The sequence below is a fragment of the Crotalus tigris genome, unplaced genomic scaffold (assembly GCF_016545835.1).
Source record: "Crotalus tigris isolate CLP2741 ecotype Arizona unplaced genomic scaffold, ASM1654583v1 scf7180000019478.12717781048:2074007, whole genome shotgun sequence".
NCBI lineage: Eukaryota > Metazoa > Chordata > Lepidosauria > Squamata > Viperidae > Crotalus > Crotalus tigris.
In genome coordinates this window covers 491283-511172 of record NW_024097560.1, presented here as the reverse complement: position 1 = coordinate 511172, position 19890 = coordinate 491283, and the positions used below count along the sequence as shown (strand labels likewise).

General features: G+C 45.7%; 2 protein-coding genes across 5 annotated transcripts; both read right to left on the bottom strand.

The window, feature by feature from the left end:
- Window positions 1-408: 408 nt before the first annotated feature.
- P2RX4 (purinergic receptor P2X 4) lies at window positions 409-8397 on the bottom strand. The gene is made up of 12 exons (XM_039362846.1): window positions 7937-8397; window positions 5955-6102; window positions 5328-5399; window positions 4441-4513; window positions 4057-4162; window positions 3552-3632; window positions 3129-3270; window positions 2751-2887; window positions 2136-2229; window positions 1826-1891; window positions 1630-1725; window positions 409-1169 (listed from the first exon to the last, which is right to left on the bottom strand). The coding sequence occupies exons 1-12, from the start codon at window positions 8077-8079 to the stop codon at window positions 1107-1109; spliced, it is 1221 nt and encodes a 406-aa protein (XP_039218780.1). The 5' UTR covers window positions 8080-8397; the 3' UTR covers window positions 409-1106.
- Window positions 8398-9114: 717 nt separating this feature from the next.
- P2RX7 (purinergic receptor P2X 7) lies at window positions 9115-19816 on the bottom strand. 4 transcript variants are annotated; one of them, XM_039362843.1, is made up of 14 exons: window positions 19675-19816; window positions 18788-18913; window positions 17641-17773; window positions 17227-17298; window positions 16274-16346; window positions 16082-16178; window positions 15547-15627; window positions 14800-14929; window positions 14322-14458; window positions 13297-13390; window positions 12465-12530; window positions 12058-12165; window positions 11415-11513; window positions 9115-10838 (listed from the first exon to the last, which is right to left on the bottom strand). In XM_039362843.1, exons 2-14 carry the CDS (start codon window positions 18910-18912, stop codon window positions 10359-10361), a joined length of 1695 nt encoding a protein of 564 aa, XP_039218777.1. In that variant the 5' UTR covers window position 18913; window positions 19675-19816; the 3' UTR covers window positions 9115-10358. The 4 variants fall into 4 exon arrangements, with proteins under 4 accessions (XP_039218777.1, XP_039218776.1, XP_039218775.1 ...); XM_039362842.1 differs by having other exon boundaries at window positions 19633-19790; XM_039362841.1 differs by lacking the exon at window positions 19675-19816 and having other exon boundaries at window positions 16280-16346; window positions 18788-19200.
- Between the last annotated feature and the right edge of the window lie 74 nt (window positions 19817-19890).

The following is a 19890-nucleotide window of genomic DNA, read 5'->3' as shown; positions in this document are numbered from 1 at the left end:
TCAAAGAAATGTTGAGAGTGAGATTAAGGAGGCATTGGATGGAGTAATTTTGACTTGTGTTTGCCGTGTATCTATTTAGCCATTTGTGATCGTACTTTAAATATCAGGAATATTAGTCTTTTAAGGCATCTTTTGTAGAAAGCTGGCTAGTTTGGCTGCTGAGTAATCCCTGACAGCTGCTAATTTTATATCAGCAATGAATGCCTCAGGTTTGTACTATATTACAGCCTTCAAAGCTTCCTTCCTTCCTTCCTTCCTTCCTTCCTTCCTTCCTTCCTTCCTTCCTTCCTTCCTTCCTTCCTTCCTTCCTTCCTTCCCTCCCTCCCTCCCTCCCTCCCTCCCTCTCGAATTTTGTTGATACTGTATTTTCAACTCAACCATTCATTAACATGAAGAAAAAAAGTGATATAAATCATATTTCCCAATCTTTATTTTCTCTTGCAAAATAGATAATTCTCATTGATACTGCCTTACATTCATCTCCTAAAACAGGGAAAGTGCCATTATCTTTTCATTTATATATTAAATTTCCGTGGATATAAGCAGGGCAGTAGGAACACAGTAGTAGAAGCTGGAGGTTGACACGCCTGCATGTCACATTTATTTAATATCCTGGCAATTTCCAGAGTGGAATTGTACTTGAGAGGGAATTCTCAAGGTCTGTTGAATTCCAGCAATAGAGGCTACTAATTGCCCCAAGTGGCACTTTTTAAAAGGGTGACTATGGAAGACAAGTGTCCAAACAAGTAAGTGCAAGGCAAATCTTTCCACCCTTTCCAAAGAGTGAAAAAAGGAAGCACACCAGAAACTGGCAAGTCTAGAAATATCAAAGAAGTATCTTGGTCCCACCACCTCTCCCTGCATCCCATCTGTCCATGAACTGAACGGTGGGAAAGGCACATAGAAGATCTGATTCGGAATTATCTCGGACTACTCAAAGCTCGGCAGACCCTACATCCCAAAAGCATTGAGGATTTGCAGGAGAACGTTGCTTTCCTTGGGAGAATCTCTAGGTGGATCCAGGATGCCGCCAACAGAAGCGAAGGTGGACAGAACTGCTCTTTTCCAGGGAGGAAACAAAATGAGCAGGATCTGTTTGTGAAGAATCATCGCATTGTGGAGCAGTCTTGAACTTCTGTCTGGGATCCATACGTTTCATGGTCCCCCTGCTAAAATAAAGGTAACATTCAGGATGGGAGAAACCAAATAGAACAGGGGTATAACATACCATAGCTGGCTGGGGGGTTCTGGGAGTTGAAGTCCACAAGTCTTAAAAGTTTCCAAGGTTGGACACCCCTAATTAAGACTGACATTTTCCTCCCAAGTTGACAGATGAGCAACTAATAGTAAATAGATCACTCGTTCAGAGAAAATATTTTAGGTTCTTTGTTTAACAAGCTACCTAGATCCATTCAACATTCTCTCTTTCTCTCTCACACACACGGAGATTATAATTCTCAGACTATCTGGAGAGATCACAACCAATTCCACCGCCAAGTTTGCACTTAACTTTCTCTCCTTCTGGAGTCCAGAGCTAAAACCTCTTAAGTAGGAGAAAAGAGTTTTTAATTTAGTGGTTTGGATACAAACTGTCAGCCGTATAAAAGTGATGGGAGGTGGCAAACTTACCAGTTCATAGTCTTCCACATATTTGTATTTCTTTTCTCTGTAGTAGTACCTTTTCTTCATAAAATACAGGACGATGATATCGCACAGGACAGTGGTCTAGATGAGATTTCAAGGAATTTATTTTGAGAAATGAAATCTTCTAAAGTCCAGGAACATTTCCAAAAACCGCTCGGGAAAAAGAAAAAAAGGCTCTTACCACGCCGAACAGGGCCAAGCCGGATCCAATATTGATCATCGTGGGGATGATATCAAACTTTCCAGCCTAAGACATATGAACGGAAGCAAATTATTCTGACATATCTCCTTAAGAACACGGCGAAGATCGTCTATAAACTGCTGCCGATTCAGACAATCTGCTAAAGCCGTAGACTGACTTGTTTCCATGTGTGACTATTGATTGTGGTTTATGGGTCATGATTAATGGCTTAGAGTAACATTTTTCAACTGAACCGCTTCCAAGAGTAGAGGCAAGTGACAAAATGTCATACAATTTCCCAAAAACTTACCTCGCCAAATACCATAATGTCGAAACGTATGCCATAGGCCTTGGTGAGGGTCCGGTACTCGATGTTGGGAGATGTCCGGTAGTATTTGGCAAACCTGAACCGGAGGAAAAAAGCAACATCCAATCCAATGATTAGGACACCATCACAGTAACATTTCTATGCTAGAAATATGGCCAAATATATTGAATATTTTAAACCTCACTGCCCTTCCAAGATTTGTGGGCCGTTCATAGCTACCACCAAGGCTTCATAGTTATCACAAAATAACATCCTTCTCAGTAAAAGTTTAGTCAATTATAGTCATCTGTTACATTCACACAAAATCAAAATAGCACTTCAAGTAGTTATAACAAACTCATAAATAAATTTTACACATTATCTAGCAGCACTTCACCAACTTTGGCATAAAAATCACCAGGGGAAAATCATAAAACAAAAAGGACAAAACAAAATACTTCTTTGGCATAAAACAGTAAAAATCACTAGGGGAAACTATGTCAGATCTAAAATTCTCCGGGGATAAAACGAAATCAGCCTCTGGAGCCATCAGGTCACCAGCTCCAGGTGAGATGGCCCACCACCAGCTTCCAGCTTTGGCTACTCGGACAGCCTTACCTGAAGTTGTATCCTGGGGAAACGGAATGAGGAGAATCCTTGTTGTCAATTCGCCGAAAGGAATACTTTGGCACGCAACGAGAAGCTGGGAAATCTAAGTTGCAGTCCCATCGGATCTGCAGTCCCATCACGCCACCCTGCAAAAGGACATACCAAACAGGTGCAAAGGCTGCTACCGCCATCCTTGAGCAATACTTATCCAATGTGGTAAGCTTCCGGTTTTCGCTGGAACTGATTGCTCCACATTTCATAATTTGGTGGTCAGCTCTGAATTCCCTTCAATGCACCAAGCCATTTAAGAGCTGCCTTTGGCAGAAGCAAGGAAAACACAAGTCTAATTGCTCTTCCTTTCCTGGCCCAAGGCATTTTTGGACCCACCTCAATGGCCATCTCTTGGAAGTTCTGGCCAGCAGCTTCAACTATGTCCCCGAGGCGAAAAATTGGGCAAAAAGGGTCAGTCTTGGCGTTGTATTTGCAGTCCTTGAGGTAGGTGTGATTGATGGTAGGAAGAATGTTTCTCCTAGAAGAGAAAAAAAGCCTCTGGGTTTATGCTCTCTGAAGGAGCCCATGTTCCGCTGCTTAAGTAACCCCCAAGTAGACCTTCCATACTTTGGTGGCTATGTTGAGGGTTATCTGTATAGACTTGTCTGTCTCACTGCCTCAAATATCTGCCCTTTTCATCAAAACAGCACCAGTGTTTGATGGAGCCATTTTGTGTAAACTACCAAACCCCACCTAGCCCAAATTTCTTCCCCTATCTAGCCCCACTCCAGCCAAAAGAGGTGAAAAAAGTACACATACTTTGTAAAGTTGAACTTTGGGTACCAAATGCTGTTCTTCACGAGAAGGGTAAACTCCTCAGCATCCCGCAGGAAAGCTGGCCTGGAGGAGATTGAGCAAGAGACAGAGGCGAAAGAAAAAAGGCCTTTCTGAAAAGATTTAGTTTCTTATAGCCCAGGTTTAAACACCCTGATTTCAAACCGATCATCACCCCTTCAAAAAAGGATGTTAAGATCAAATGAGACATGAGGGCAGAATTTGCATGTAACACTAAACCAAGATCTGCTTTAGTTCAGTTTTCCTGAACAAGCCATAATTAATCTCGCAAAATACACGATTTGGGCAGTTCTTTATTTGCTCTCCATTTTGTTTTCCTATTAGAAAGCCAGGATTGTGATTTCAGACACAAAGACAAGGATCTGGCATCAACTCTTGAAAGGTAACTCGGCAAGATGCCATTTCTAGAAAGAGTTGCCTTCCACACCCTTCCTCCCCGTCCTCCTTCCTCTTTCCCTCAGATGCTCACTTGGGGACGTTGTCATCATTCTCCACCGGACACCAAGCAAAGACCTCGCAAGTCTTGATGGAGGGATCTGTAAGGTTGTACACTCTGCACTTTCCGGTCTGAATACCTGAAAGGGTACAGAAAGGGCATCGTGGACGGAAGCTGGGATCCTCTCAAGACAGCAAATATGAAGTGAGAAGGGGAAAGAAAGCCTTAAGCTTCACCCCAGGGTGGGTCACTAAACAGGCCTCCCCATACAGATGTTTTCCAGGCCATCACTTCTGAAACTCAAACAGCAGCTTCTGTTCTGCTTCACATTTCACAATGTTGTTAGCAGCATTTCTGCCGGAAATGTTGTCACCTCCTCTCTAAAGAGGCTTCCAAGGTCGAAAGCATGACCCCTACCGTTGCTGTGGGTGCTGACGTAGCCTTTTCTGCAGTCTGCCTCGGAGTTGCATGTGGTGGTCTTATCTGGGAACTGGATAGGAAGAGCAGCAAAGAGAGAAAGAAAGAATCTCTTATCTGTTCTGCAGTTCAAAGATCCCTTCGAATGTACTGCAGACTTCGGCTACCAGGGCCTTGGAGATACGGATAGTCCTCGACTTACAACAAGCATTTCCATTTCTAAGCAAGGCAGTTGCCAAGTGAATTGCACCTAGGTTTTCTTTGGGTCATGGTCGTTAAGCAGAACACTTAAGTTGTTAAGTGAATGCTGAATGCCAAATTTTAATCACTTGACTGTGGAGATGCTGAACAATTTTGAAGATTGGTTATAAATTGGTTTTTTTGGTGCCGTTGTACCTTGGAGTATCATTAACTGCATAGTTGTAAATTGAGGATTGCATGTAACTGCATAAAAGGCACACAAAAAAAGCAAAGAACGGAAAGTTCACCTGCTAAGCAGCCAAAGAAAGTGAAGAGAGGGTCCTCAGAAAAGGATCCATATTCTGCAACTTATGGAGATTATGCAATTATCCATTTATCTCAGTGTTTCCCAAACTTGACAATTTTAAGGCATGTGGACTTCAACTCCCAGAATTCCACAGCCAGCATTGCTGGCTGTGGAATTCTGGGAGTTGAAGTCCACATGCCTTAAAATTGTCAAGTTTGGGAAACACTGATTTATCTTATACCTCTGCATATTGCTCCGGGTACACACAGGGCAAATTACACCTGAGACCAGTTACGATCTGCCCCTTTCCGAACAATACTCCCAATTTCACATCCTTGCTTTAGTTTTTCAGAGGAAAGGTACCCCAAACCTGATGATGAGCCATTGTCGCCGAGCCTACCTCTGGACAAAGCCCTTGGGTCTGATTCAGCGTGATGATCATATTTGTCATGATGAAAACCGAATTCTCAGCCTAAAGAGAGGAAAGAAGCAGAGTGGAAAAATGAGTTGAAATAGAGAAGACGTTTGATCTGATTAAAGGCCTGAAAATGCAGCATTCTAAAGGAGTTCCTTCCTTTAGAAACAAAGCACATGTTGAATTTCGCCGCTCCTTATTTACAAGTCTACATTTTTTCAGCCACTGTACCATCCTTTAGACAGGACTATCAGTTTCCATGAGAAGAGAAAGATTAATTTAAATATACTTCTCCTGGGGTTAGGTGCAGGATGAGTTACATGTTGTAGGCAGAAAAATACGGACCAGATAAGGAATTCTGGAGCAAGTGCAACTATGAGCTTGCAGAGAGTTTGGAGACAGATGGAGAAACATTTCACTCATCGTTGCTACCATGGAAGCTAAAAACATCAGTGCCTTCCCACAGAAACCAAACGCCATCATCCGAAGTTGCTCACAACAAGAACTAGAGGTTGCAAACCACAAATCCATTGTTCTCTGTTAGCGGAGATTAAGGAAAGGAATCCCCCTAAATCTGTCAAAAACCACAGCATTGATCTCCAATGGACCCACCTGGGGGGGAATCACGTAATCAGCCGCATCCCAAACCCTGGGACCCAAGTCAGAGGTGTTGGTCATGGTGACGCCTTTCACCTTGGTGGTTACTGAGCTCACCACTGAGTCGGTTTCTTGGTAACCTTTTTTCCACACAAAGACCCAACTGCAAGGAAGAGGAAAAAATTCTCAAAATGGCTGCCTCAGGTCTCAGGGAGAAAGAAAATGGATTTAAATACCACGTGTGTCTATTTTACTTTAATTTCTTAGTGCTTAGTTCATACATAGATAGATAGATAGATAGATAGATAGATAGATAGATAGATAGATAGATAGATAGATAGATAGATGACAGACAGACAGGGCTTGGCTCTTGTTCTTTATCTCACCATCTATTTTAATTGTGTATTGTGTATTTTTCATTTAAAGGAAGATCAACTAGCTTGCGAGAGTGACCTTGCTGACTCTATGACGAGAAAGTTTTTTTATTTATTTGTCAAAAATTACAAACTCAAATGAACAAAATGAAAAAAACTAAAATGGGACTAAAATGGGAGGCCATCTAAGAAAACTGGGGCTGTATGGGTGGGTGAAGAGCCAATGAAACACGGAGTCCCCCAAACTGGGCAACCAATAGGCTGTTTTGGTGGGAAAAGAACGGCTATAAAAGGGGCAGCAGCCCGAGGGCACCTCTCAGAGAGCTGAAGAGGACTGAAGAGGCAAGAAGGAGGCAGAGCAGCCCTGAGGGGCAAAAGAGCCAAAGTCCCCAGAAAGATCTCCAGGGTGGAGGCCAGAACAGCAGCCCAGAGGGTGGGCGAAGGGGCAGAAGTCACTCCCTGCTGAGTCACTGAGCACCTGGGGCAGCTGAAGCCCCTCCAGGCTGATCTTGGAGAGGCCAGAAGGTCCCACAGAGCTGAAGCCCCTCCAGAGGCGTCTGGGCTGGAGGCTGAAGAGGCCAGAAGGGTCGGAAGAGGCCAGAGCAGCAGTCCTGAGAGTGGGTGAAGGGGCAGAAGTCACTCCTGGCTGAGTCACTGAGCACCTGGGGCAGCCAAAGCCCCTCCAGGCTGAAGTCCTGAAGAGGCCGGAAGGCCTGGAGGAGCCAAAGTGCTGGAGGACCAAAGAAGCCAGAGCAGCCCTGAGGGGGCTGAAGGGATGGAAGTCACTCCCCACTGAGCTGATTGACAAGACTGAAGGGCAGGGGGGCTCTGAGTGGCCAAAGAGCTGGAGGTCCATAGAGGCCAGAAGGGCCAAACGAGCAAACCCCAGAGGTGAGCGCTGCCCTCCGCCTTAACGAGGCGCCTCCAGAGCCAGCTGGGCTTGAGGAGCAGGGTCTGAGGGGCAAAGGGGCTGGAGCCCCCCTGCAGAAGGACCCGCCATGACTTGGAGGAAGAGGAAGGCCAAGGACACCCAGCTTGTGTGAATCCGACCCTCCCTTGACCTGGGAGCGAGAGCTGAATCCCCCTAGCATTTTGCGTATTGCTAACTAGCCGGGGAATCGAAGCTCCGAGGAACAAACAAAAGCCAGCCCAAATCTCCCCTTCGTTACTTTCGCTTTGAGCTGCCCTTTGAAACCTGTAAAAGCGGCTCTGAAGGCTACCTGGAAGGGAGCCACTCACACCGGGGGAAGCCCCCTTCGGACGTTGTCACTTAAGCGAATAGCTGAACGCCAGTTCCGAAAGAAGGCAAGGATTGCATGCCGGCCCGTGACGAGCAAACCGCGCCCAGGCAGCTGTTCAACGGGTGCCACTTTCCCCGGCTGGGCAAAACTCATTTCCGGGGGGAGGGTGGGGGTTTCAATAGACCCTCCAGGCAAATCGGCAGATACAGGCTGGGGATCCTGGGCGAGGGAGTCCCAGCCCGGCTGGAGGGCGCTGGGTTGGGGATACGGCATCGCCCTCGACACCCGTTTGAAACTGCGAAGGAGCGAGAGCCAAGGCGCTAGTCCCTAAGGAACGCACGCGCGCGCGCAAAAAAAGAAGCGAAGCTGACGCCTTCCTTACCCGATGACGTAGGCCAAAATTGCCAGCTGGACCAGCCGGTTCATGAGCCCCACTTTGCGGCTCTTGATGGAGACGATCCGCGGGGTGTCGTACTCGAAGAGGAAGCCGCGGAGGGCCCCGCAGCACGCCCCGGGGCTGCCCATGGCTGCCGTCCGCTCGGCCGAAGCGACTGGAGAAGCGCGGGGTCAGCCAGTCGGAGGCGCCCGCTTCCTGCCGCTGCCCCCCCGCCCCGCCGCCGCCGCATGTTGCAAGAGACGCCGGGCCGGGCTTCGGGTTTGCAGCCGAGGCGTGTCCTTCGCCTCCGATTGGCCGCAGGTGGAGAAGCGGCTCCCAAGTTGGTCTGCGGGCCGGAGACGGTGGGAAGCCAGCCGGATCCCCGAAGCGCCTCCGCGCAAACCTCGCTTAGCACCTCGGAAGACCAACGCGCGCAATGCCTTCCGACCGCGATTGCAGCCGGATTGGGGACGATGGGAACTGGAGTCCCCTTTTCCGGGGGGGGGGACTAGGGGACGCTGTAGGCGGCCAGGGAGATAATTCCTCCGCCCCTCGCTTCTAAAGCAGAATTCTCTTCGAGGGAAACCACAAGGGCGATGAAACAAGATCTTGCCTCGCACGCAGAATCCTTGCCAAAATAAAACTGGTACCCCAAATACAAGGCCAGGCTTCTGAGCTTAAATCCAATTTTGAGTAACTCTCCGACCCTTCACTGTAGCTCAGCAGTTCATTAGATAATTTAAGATATCACACAAGGTGCTAAGCCCGGGCCACCACATAAATCAATAACTTAATGAGGCTGTAAATCTTATGCACGTGCTAATTGCAAAATAATTATTCAGCCTGAATTTCTATGCATATTTGCCTGGTGGTTCAGCCTGACTATGCTGCTAATTTTAATCAGGAATTGATATGGATCAAGACAGCGATTCAGATCCCAGATATATTACAGGAAAGCTATGTAGATAGGGCCTTCTCTGATAGCAAAACAACTGGACTAATTGCCAAACCTTTAGTTGCCTTTTTTATAATTAAGTCTACATAACCCTATGAAAATGCCAACTGGAATTGCTGGTTCACAACCAGAAGATAGTTAATCTTTCTTGGGATTTTTTTCCCAGGCAATTTCCATCATGCTTTACAATATCTTGTTAGTTGAGATTAAGCACACGCAGAATCTTTTATTTGTTCTTATAAATTTAATTTCATCTGTACAGAGAATTCACATGAGCGTATTGTAAAAAAAAGTATAAATTCTGCAACAATATATAAAAATGAGATCAAAAGAAAATTGCAGAAAAATTGCTAAGAAATAGATTTTATTTTGCAACAAGTAAGTAGATGAGCGTGGAAAGGTTAGTGGCTACTTAAATGTTAGGTTTGCTCCCTTGCTTCTGATAAAGAGAACCCACTTGAAATAACTTGCTAGACCAGCTTGTGGACTACAAGAGAGCTATCCTTTGCCAACAGGCCACCAAATGATTAAAAAAGAAAGCATAGCACAGCAATTCGTGAAAAGTATGTGGGGCCAAGTCTCTTTTTGTGTAGACTTTTTAGGTACTAAAGTTCAGTAATGACACTGAATGGAAAAGTTATTTCCAGGCAGAAATTCCCCAGATACGGCATCCCTGCAATTCACAGAATTCCTAGGCAGCGAAAAAGCATCTCCCAGCCCTATTCTGTGCACTAAGAGCATTTCTGCGCTGCCCTCCTTGTCCTTTGTGTCTCCCTCCCTTTTAAATGGAGAGGCTGGAGCTGAACCTGAGGCATTTTGCGCAGAAAATATCCAGGCTTTCCTTGAAGGATATTTAAAATGGGAAGATTCCCTCTGGTTTATCAATGTTGAAAACAAAAGGGATTTTCCCCATTTCCTGAGAAATGAGTTACGGGAAAAGAAAGTTGAAAAGGTAGCTGAGTTACGGGAAAAGAATAGTGCAGGTAGCTTCAGGACAAAATAAAGAAAGGATTCTTTTTAAAATAAACAAAGGGACGTTTTTAAACAAAGGTGGCTCTGTGTTGGGATCAGCCAACCAAAACGACCTGATTTCACACGGGTAAACCACTGCTAGGTTTCTGGGGAAAAACAAGCAGGCTCATTCCATAGTTTGGCTGCCTAAATGTGAGAAATCTGAGCCCTGTAAATTGACTTTTCCAATCCTGGTTCTCTCCGGATATCCCAATGAGGTAGACAAGGCTGAGTGAGAGAAACGAGGCACAAAGCCTTCCAGGGATTTTCATGGCTAAGCTGGGATCGAAACTCTGCTGTCCTCTGATCTTATCCAATAGTCTAAAAACATCGTCCAGTTAAAGAGCAAAGATGATGGCAGGGCCACAAATGGCCATTTTTGAAAAGCAGGAGGCAAAGCTGATTAATTGGCACGTGTGTGTATCCACCCTTAAGGCCGCAACGCAGAGGTGCAACCGGTGGTTACTTCTTCTTCTCAAAACCGCTGTATTCGCCGTTCTCACTCGGAAAAGCATCTCTGATTCTCCATCTGCAACAGTTGGGGATCACAGCCCTGGCACCCAAGTCACCCTCGCCAAAGCGCCAGTGAATATACCGCTCGTAAGCACAGTGTCGAAAAGGCTTGTTGGCAACCCCAGCCTTCAGATCCAACAAGGGGTTCCTGTAGAGCAGAACAAACTCCAGCCCGGGTCGGGAGAGGACAAGTTGCTCAAACAGAGGGGAGGTGGCGATGCAGGCCCCGTCCGTTTTTCGGCAGCAGAGCTGTTCCCAAAAGGCGTCTGCCGTCCGGCACTTTCCACAGCAGCACCAAGAGGGACATTCACGGAAGCAAGGACCTTCCCTTCGGATTTGGAGGAGCTGCATCTCTTCTGAGTTTTGGGGAGAGGCCTTGCGGTCCGAATATGGAAATTGGGAAGACTGCGTGAAATCGCTTTGGCATTTCTGTAGGTAAAAAACATCACATTGGTGGGTGATGGTTTGTTTTTCTCCCAAGGGAGACGCTTTGAAAGGAAGGGAGTGTGATCCTGTACCATTAAAAATGAAACCCTTCCATGTAACGCAAGACTGCCTTTTCAGAGATCTGGGAAGATCTTTGGCTGGTCTAAAGTTGCAGGAAGGCCAAATGGAGTCCTGTTCCAAATTACTGATGCTCTGGTTATCATCGTCAGCGTGAGCCACACAGAGCCTTGTAAGTTGTAGTTTAACCCCAATTGTGTGTCATCCAGATCTAAATTCAGATTCATCTCAAGCCTCATTAGTTGCCACAAGCCAACTCTTTATAAAACATGGCTGAAGCTGGTTTCTTTAAATTAAGATTATCTGCAACATTTAGCTTGGAACAACATAGAAGGAGTAGTTCATTGAAAATAAGAAACACAACCACGAAAATCCAAGTTTTGAGTGTGATACTAAACTGTCTTCCAGCCTTGGGGGGCATTTAGTCTGTTCACAAATCTCTAGGCAGGCACCCCAGCCGATACCTGTGCACACCCCAATAAAAGCAGATTCCAAACTCACGTCCATGATCCTGCCCTTGATGTTCTGTAAACTGGTCTTCAAATATTCGTCGATCATTAGGATGTTGCACTCATCAACAAAGGTCACGTAAAACAAAGTCTGTCCAGTCAAAGAAAAACCAAAGAAATTAAGACTTAGCATTTTACTGGATCAGTATGATATTCCATAATTATTAACGGCTCAAGATTTCACCTCGCACCAATGCAAGAAAACTATTTCTCAGGATGGCAAAAACAGAGAAGGAGGGAAGGATATTCTGCATATATATCATATCGTGTTATATCTGCATGTATATCGTATCACTTCCTTCTGGCACTGATGATGTTGCCTAGCTGGGTCAGGAAATGTCTGCAAGAAAATCACCAAGCTCAGAGAGCCCCAGGGACCCCACAGTCCCCTTCTCCTCCTCCTCCTCCTCCTCTTCCTCGCCTTGAATCCATTAGTGGAGATATAGGGACCACCCGCCTCTCTAGTAAGTTATAGGCCACCACGGATGGGTCTCCATGGAATATTAAAACCGTAACATGGTCTGATCATTTTGTAATGGAAGAGTTTAGATCCCCTAATGCTATGTGGGATCCTTTTCCTGCACTGAAAGATCCATAAGGAATGACAGCGTATCACATTTCGTTATATCGCTTACCCATCTTGGTCCCAGCACCGTCTGACACTTTTTATTGGAATAATACTCCTTCACTGGTTGAGATTTGGACGTATAGGAAGTGAGCACACAATCCACAGCTAGCTGAGCCTGTAAAGACAACACCGTGTGCAGGATTGTGCAGGCCATTCTTCTAACAAATATAATCAATTCATAGGATGATTTTGAAATTGTGAAACCGGGAATTAGAACCGTACGAAAGCCCGACCGCCAGCAGGGTTCAACAAAAGCGTCCAAAGCCCCCTTTCGAGACGGCTGAGCTGGGCGTCCAAATACCAGCACAAAGACCCCCATTTTTAAAACCCAAAGACAGAGAGAGATGATTCCATCCAGGGCAGACGTCCACCTCTGAACTCGCCCGGGGACCCTGCGGGAGAAAATTATCTTACCAGGCCGAAGTAGGACAGCGCTGAGCCAATGTACACCACCAAGTCAATGAAGCTGAACTTCCCAGCCTTTGGGGAAAGAGAAGAAAAGCGAGGAAGGGTACCACGTTAGGGAAATCTGCTAGGGCTTTTGTGTTGCCTCCATGGGATTACAGGTAGTCGTCAATTTACGACAGTTCCCTTAGTGACCGTTCAAAGTTACAAGGGCACTTATGCACACGTTTCACAACCATTGCAGTATCCTCATGGTCAGCTGATCAAAATTCAGGCACTTGACAACTGACTCCTATTTCTCCTTTGCCATCTGTCAGGCCCCTCAGAGTTACTTCTGGGTAGTTCATTTTTTCTTCTTCTTCACTTATAAACACAAATCTTTAGCCAAACTAAAGCAGACTATTTGCGTCATTAAAAATATTCTGAGAACTTCAGGGGGGGGGGGGGAAATGAGTCTTAACTCTCTTCCTCCCAACCAATCTAAGCTTCCCTGTCTCGTGGTCTTCTGGAACGCAGCCCCTCCCTCCCTCCCTCCCTCCCTCCCCCCTTTTGGGAACCCAGACTACATTCCACTACAATCATCCCATCAAGGAAAGTCTTCCGTCCCCTCTGAACAGCAAGGAGAGGGAGTATGTTCAGGATCAAAACCAACAAGGAGGGCAGGATTTAACTTCTCCACATGGACTGCTAGAGACACACCCCAGTCGGGATCTCTGCACCAACGAACTGACAGCCCCACCTGAAACTGAGCTGCCCGTGGAGGGATATTTCTCATTTGAATTATGTGGGGTTTTCTCATCTACATTTAAAGACCCAGGGAAGAAAGCCAAGTCGCATTTACCGTGCCAAAGATGAGGATGTCGAAACGGATGCCGTACGCTTTGATCAGGGTCCTTTCCTCCCGTCCACCCGGCTGCTTGTAATACCTGGCAAATCTAGAACGAGCAGACAGGAAGGGCTGAGAGGTTCTGGGGCCTCCAGGTTCAACTCTTAGGTGTTCTCTGAGTGGGACAGTTTCCCTGCAGGCGTCTTAACCCCAGGCTAGGTAGCATCATCAGCACGATGCCCCAAGCGCACTCCAAAGAAGAGATAAGGCAGGACTATGACATCCACCTGCTGTCTGTAGGGAAGCTAGGATGGTCAAAAGTGCGAGGACCAGTCATACATCATTTTCTCAAAGTTTTGAGCCACTTCTCAAAACAAATGGCTGAAAGTTGAGCACTGCCGACATTTAAGTTTCCACCACACTTCAAGAAAAGTGGAAAGTGAAAAAGGAAAAAGGATGACCACTGGGTCCTCACATGCACCTGGCAGGACTAGAATCAATAGGAACAGAATCACAAGGAACATTGCAACAGAAGCCAGAAATGAAAACAGGAGGTCCAACATGCTGTAATAACACAACTCTAATGACTTTAAAGAAGGACTAGGGGAGACATGAGAGCAGTCTTCCAATACTTGAGGGGCTGCCCCAAAGAAGAGGAGATCAGCCTATTCTCCGAAGCATCTGAAGGCAGGACAAGAAGCAACGGATGAAAACTAATCAAGGAGAGAAGCAACCTAGAACTAAGGAGAAATTTCCTGACAATTAGAACAATTAATCAGGAACAACCTGCCTCCAGAAGTTGCGGATGCTCCAACACTGGAAGTTTTTAAGAAGAGATTGGACACCCATTTGTCTGAAAAGGTATAGGCTTTCCTGCCTAAGCAGGGGGTTGGACTAGAAGACCTCCAAAGCCCCTTCCAACTCTGTTATTATGACCATCACATGGAAAAGTAAAACAGAACCTGGAAGGTCCTCCCTCTTGATCTGTGACATCCCCTAAAAGGAACCTCAAAAACCACAAGTACTTGAATATCCATTACCTAAAGTTGTAGCCTGGGTACAAGGCCTCATTGGTTCGTTTGTCATCCAGGCGCCGGAAACTGTAGTTGGGACTACAACGGTGCATCCATTTATCTAGATTGCAATCCCAGTTAATTTCGATGCCGATGATGCCTCCCTTGGAGAGAAGACCACCAGAGAAGTAAGTTTGCAAGATGGATTGAGCAGGCGCGAGAGCTTGTAGCAGGCACTCCTGATTTCCCCCGCTTTCTGCCTATGACCCAAAACTGCATTTGTACAAGGAGCTGTTGCAGGAGCTCTGCCACTTTCTCTTGTCAATTTCTCAAAAAGAAAGAAAGAAAGAAAAGAAAGAAAGAAAGGAAAAGAAAACTTTAAATTTGGTTTGAATTCTCCTTTTTGCAATCAAATTCAACATTTGCCCTTCTTAACTCAGTCCTTCCAACTAACAGCAGCCAAAAAGTCGACAAGACCTCTGGCCATTTTCAAAGTGACACCCACCTGAATGGCCAGCTCTGAAAACTTCTCTCCTGCCTCTTTAAGAATATCTCCCAGACGGAAAATTGGGCAAAGTGAGGCTTTGTGTTTGCTGTATACACAGGAAATATTGAATTCCGGGGGAATATTTCTTCTGCAAGGAACAGTGAGAACAATTAATCAGTGGAATGGCTTCCCTCCAGAAGTTGTAGGTGCTCCAACACTGGAGGTCTTTGTCTGGAATGGTATAGGGCAGGGGTAGGCAGCCTTGGCTCTTTTATGACTGGTGGACTTCAACTCCCAGAATTCCTGAGCCAGCCACGCTGAGGGGAAAGGGGGAGGTTTTCTAGCTGAGCCATACTGGCTCAGGAATTCTGGGAGTTGAAGTCCATGAGTCATAAAAGAGCCAAGGTTGCCTACCCCTGGTATAGGGTCTCCTGCTTGAGCAGGGGGTTGGACTAGAAGACCTCCAAGGTCCCTTCCAACTCTATTATTCTATTATTCAGAAGAGGAGCAGTTTTATCAGCCTAGCCACACAAATGCATATTTAACAAAGTGCCGGCTCTCGGAAGACCAAGCATAGATGCTCTTTCGGGAATTTAACAGTTAACACTTCTTTCTATTTTGTTGAAGCCCAGCCACGCAAACACAGATTTTAGAAGCTCTGACACTTCTTAGCAAACAATCCCCATCAGGGGTTGATTTCCCAGGGAGGAAGCAGGAGGAACCCTCCCTTTAAACACAGCCATCCCAAGCCAAGAGCCCACTTACGTTGTATAATTAAATTGTGGGAAGTGGATGTTGTTTTTTATAAGCACGGTGAAATTCTCAGCGCTGTCCAGAACAGCTGGCCTGGAAGGATGAAAATATCCAGGTCAGTTCTCACTTCACTAAATAGTCACAACCATCGTTAGACAACTTAATCATCTTAGCTGGGGGCCTGTTCAAGAGGCTGTAAAATTGGGGCCTGTAAAATGCATGCCAGAAAGTTGCTGTGGTTTTCACAGATTGGTTTCTCTGAACAGTCTTCAAGGATGGCCCTCAAAGATGCCTTGTAGTTACTGATGCAGGAAGCCATTAAGGCAGGGATGTCCAACCTTGACAATTCTAAGACTTATGGACTTCAAGTCCTAGAACTCCCCAGTCAACATGGCTGGCTGGGGAATTCTGGGAGTTGAAGTCCAGAGATCTTAAAGTTCCCAAGGCGGGACACCCTTGCATTAATTCAAAATGGAAGGGGACACCTTGGGTCAAAATGCAGAACAGAGTAAAACAGGATACAGGAGCAGCTAAGAAAAACACCTACGTTGGGGCAGTTTTGGTCGACTCCACGGGACACCAAGCGGAGACTTCGCACGTGTTGACGGTGCTGTTGTAATTCACACACTTGCCCGTCTGGATGCCTAGCGAGGGAAGAGACCCCCATCTCATTCAAGGACCCTCACTGGGAGACCAAACAGCTTCTCGGGAAAGGAATTTCAAACGGAAACTCTCCTACCATTACCCTGTGGATCTACACGTCCTTTCATACAGCTTTTGTTTGTAGTACACACTGCTTTGGGGAGAGGAAACTGAAAGGATAAAAAGGGAAATACATCTAGCACAAAATTCCATTTCAGTCTCCCAAAAGCACAGCCTCCATTTCGAGGCTTATCAGTCTCTCTCTCCTAACAAGTTGCATCTGGATAATATTTTGCTATTATCCCTTTTTTTCCATGACACTGTTTTTTCCTCCAGGACAGTTCCTCGGGAGTAGCTCATCACAAGAGATCCCTTCCCACCTTGGTCTTTGTCCAATTCCCCTGCAATTCACAAAACGCCCCTGCTTTCCACAGCCACCTTGTAAACAGGTAGAAACAGACACAGCCCAGAGCCTACTTGCCAATTTTCTAGCAGATGGGAAGGGAATAAATAAATAAATAAAACCTTGCCTAGAAGAATGTTGGACTAGTCATAACCTGCTTCACGTTGTTTGAAAACCAGGGATATGGGTGGGACACACAAACCAGTACATTACTGTATCCATAGAAAACAGTTTAAATTAAATATAAATATGTTTGCCAAAATAAATCGCAATCTTTCACCCCACTCTGTAAATATTAAGGTCAGGTATGAAATTTTGACTTTGGGTTTTGTTGATTGGATGAGTTTGTTGCTATAGAAATGGGTAGTACCTATTAGTACGTAACAGGTTAAAGCTAAAGTTTGCCTTAAAAGTAAAAAGTTTGCCTTCATTCATAAAATGTTATGCTTGTAATGTTGCTGTCTGCGCTAAAAAGACTCACTTTTACTTTCTTTTTCCCCCTCTCTAGATTACACTTCTTTCTCTTCCCTTTTTTCTGCCCCATTTCCCCACTATTTTCATTGCCTTTTATATTTTAGCTCTTGGTAACCTTAATAAAATTATTTTTAAAAAAACAACAACATAGAGCACGTATGAGACGCTGGTACCTCGGCGCAAAGTCCTTGGACCTGATTTTCAGTTCTGATGATGTTAGTCAGTACAAAAAAGGAATTCACACCCTACATGAGCGAAAGAGAGGGAGAAAAAAACAGATTCACTTAGCTGGTCTCCTGAAAAATAAATCTGTTGCAACGACTTTAAGATCTCACATGGATTCCTTTGAAAAGAAGCCCAGGAGAATGAGGACATTAAAATCACGAAGAGGGTGGAGGGTTTTTTCTAACTACAATTTAGGGGAAGAGAAAGAGGGGGGCCCTCCAAGAATTCTAGCATAAATTTGGGGTCACAGTTATCGTAGCAGGAGAGTCTTTCCTAATACATCCCTGTATTCTGAGGCTCAACTCTTTGCTTCACTGGGAACCTGACTGTTTTCTCCTTTTGCTTCCCCCAGAAGGACTCACCTGCCCAGGGATGGTGTATTCGGCTGTATCCCAAACCCTTCTGTCAGTCTGGGACACCCCCTTTACCTTCACGTGCACCGAGCTGATGACCGAATCTCTCTTCTGATAGCGCCGATCAACCAGCAGGGTGATACTGAAGAAACACAGCGGAAAAGTTTGACCCGGAGGGTTTATTTTGTGCCCATTTCACAGAGGGGAGAACTGAGGTTTAGAAAACTCTCAGCTGTCCGTTCAGAATGTAATCGATCTTGCTTCAGCAAAATACTTTTAAGCAAAACATGGCTGAAAAGAATACGCAAGGTTGTGGAGTCTTTAGTGTCCCCTGGACTTGGTTGCTTTCTTGCAGACATCCGAAGAGGCGACCTAGTTGGCTCATGAAAATGTCTGCAAGAAAGCCACCCAGCTCAGCGAGCACCAGGGACCCCACCATTCAACCCTCAGCTACAAATATTCTTTTCTATTGATTAACATACAAGATTCCTAGGTTTGTGGATTGTTACTTATTCAGCTGAACTGCCCTAAGAGTCAGAAGCTGGGTCTTTCAGAGTGGCTGGTTACATCAGAATATTTATTCCGTGTGGGTGGAAAGTTCATTTGCCAAAGTCACAAAGCTGCACTTGTCTGGATGAAAACAGCTTCTTCCATTGAGCGATGTGCTTTGGAACCAGGGATCTTGTAAAAAGGTCTCTAGAGAATTCCAGCCCTCTTTTGTTCAACTCAAGTGAAAAAGTGTCTCCGTTCTGGGAATCAACTGCTTTCGATGGTGATTCTTCTTGAAAATCCATTCTTGTATGTTCAGTTCAGCCCACGTCCATCAGAGATCATAACAACAATACAAGCGTATAATGTGACAAGGTTTGGACAAGGCTCTTTCAATAAATATTTTTCCACTGCAAGAGATTCCCAACCCCAGACTCGGTTATTCTGTATTCTATATCCTATATTCATGACATCTGATGTTGGTGGATCAGATGAACACGAAATTGGTCGATGGAAAGTTCCCGTCAAGACGGTAGCATTTACAGTCTGTTTTTGAGAGCAAACACGTGCTGTGGTTATTATTTCAGATCTTGATACCCACAGCCCAGGTCTCCCCCTATGCCTCTCTTCCCCACTGATTTAACGAAATCTTCCCTTTCCAACTTACCTAACATAGAAGAAAACCAGAAAATGGATTGTCCACTTTAGGCTCCCCAACCGAAAGCTGTAGATGCGTAATACTTTGTTGGTTTCGAATTCACACACGCTCTCCAAGCTGCAGCAGGCTGCCATCCTGGAAGGAGAAAAAAAAAAATCTGTCTTCTGGCTTTCAGTATCACACAGAAAAACCATGCAGCTCCTCAGCCGGGAGCCAGAAACAACAATTAAAAACCACAACCCCACAAATCTTAAAGACACAGGGGGAGGAAATTTCTTTCTTTCTCCAAAGGGACTTTTGGCTCCCAGTCTCTCTCCCTCTCTCTCTCTCTTTTGCCATGAGTTCCTCAGAGGAAGCCTCTTTGTGCATGTCTTATCTATCACCATCTAATTTTCTGCTAACAAAGCTCAGCTCCTATAGTTATTTCTATATTTTCTTGGCTTGCAGTTTCAATTAGCCAGCAACTTCTGTTTTTCTTATTTGTATATAGTTAATTTGTCTGAGTTTATGACTTTCAGGTGGCTTCTCCTACAGACCTTTAGACTCATTAGAACTTTCTTCATGATAATCTATTCCTTTCAATTCTTTGAATAAAAACCCAGATGGCTTAAAGAAGTTTTCATGGCAGCCACAGAGCAGCTTTTCGCCCTTCTTTTTTTTTGCAGGATTTCCTCGTGGTCTCCCATCCAGAGATCATCCAAGCATTTTAGTTTTTGGCAAATCGCCCCGAGGGATTCAATGGATCCGACCATCCCCATTCTTGGGGAGCAGCCCCTTCCAGAGGCGAGGCATTCCCATGCAACTGCCCAAACCCTCCGCCAACGGGCTGTGGATTCTAGGCGTTGTAGTCCTACCCCTCCCGAGGGCCAGAAAAAGGGGAGGCCGAGCTCATTCACCATTCGGCCGCGAGTCCATCCTCTTTTGCCCCTTCATTTTTTTAAGAAAGACTTTTGCTTTTTTCCTCCTTTCTTTTTTCGCTTCCTCGCGTCGCGCAGGCGCGATCGGAGCTTTTCCCTCCTTCCCGCGAGCGCGCCTTGCCCCGCCCCTCTCCGCGTCGTCGCCTGGAAGGGGCGTGGCTTCCTTCGCCTGACCAAGCCGCGCCTCCTCCTCTC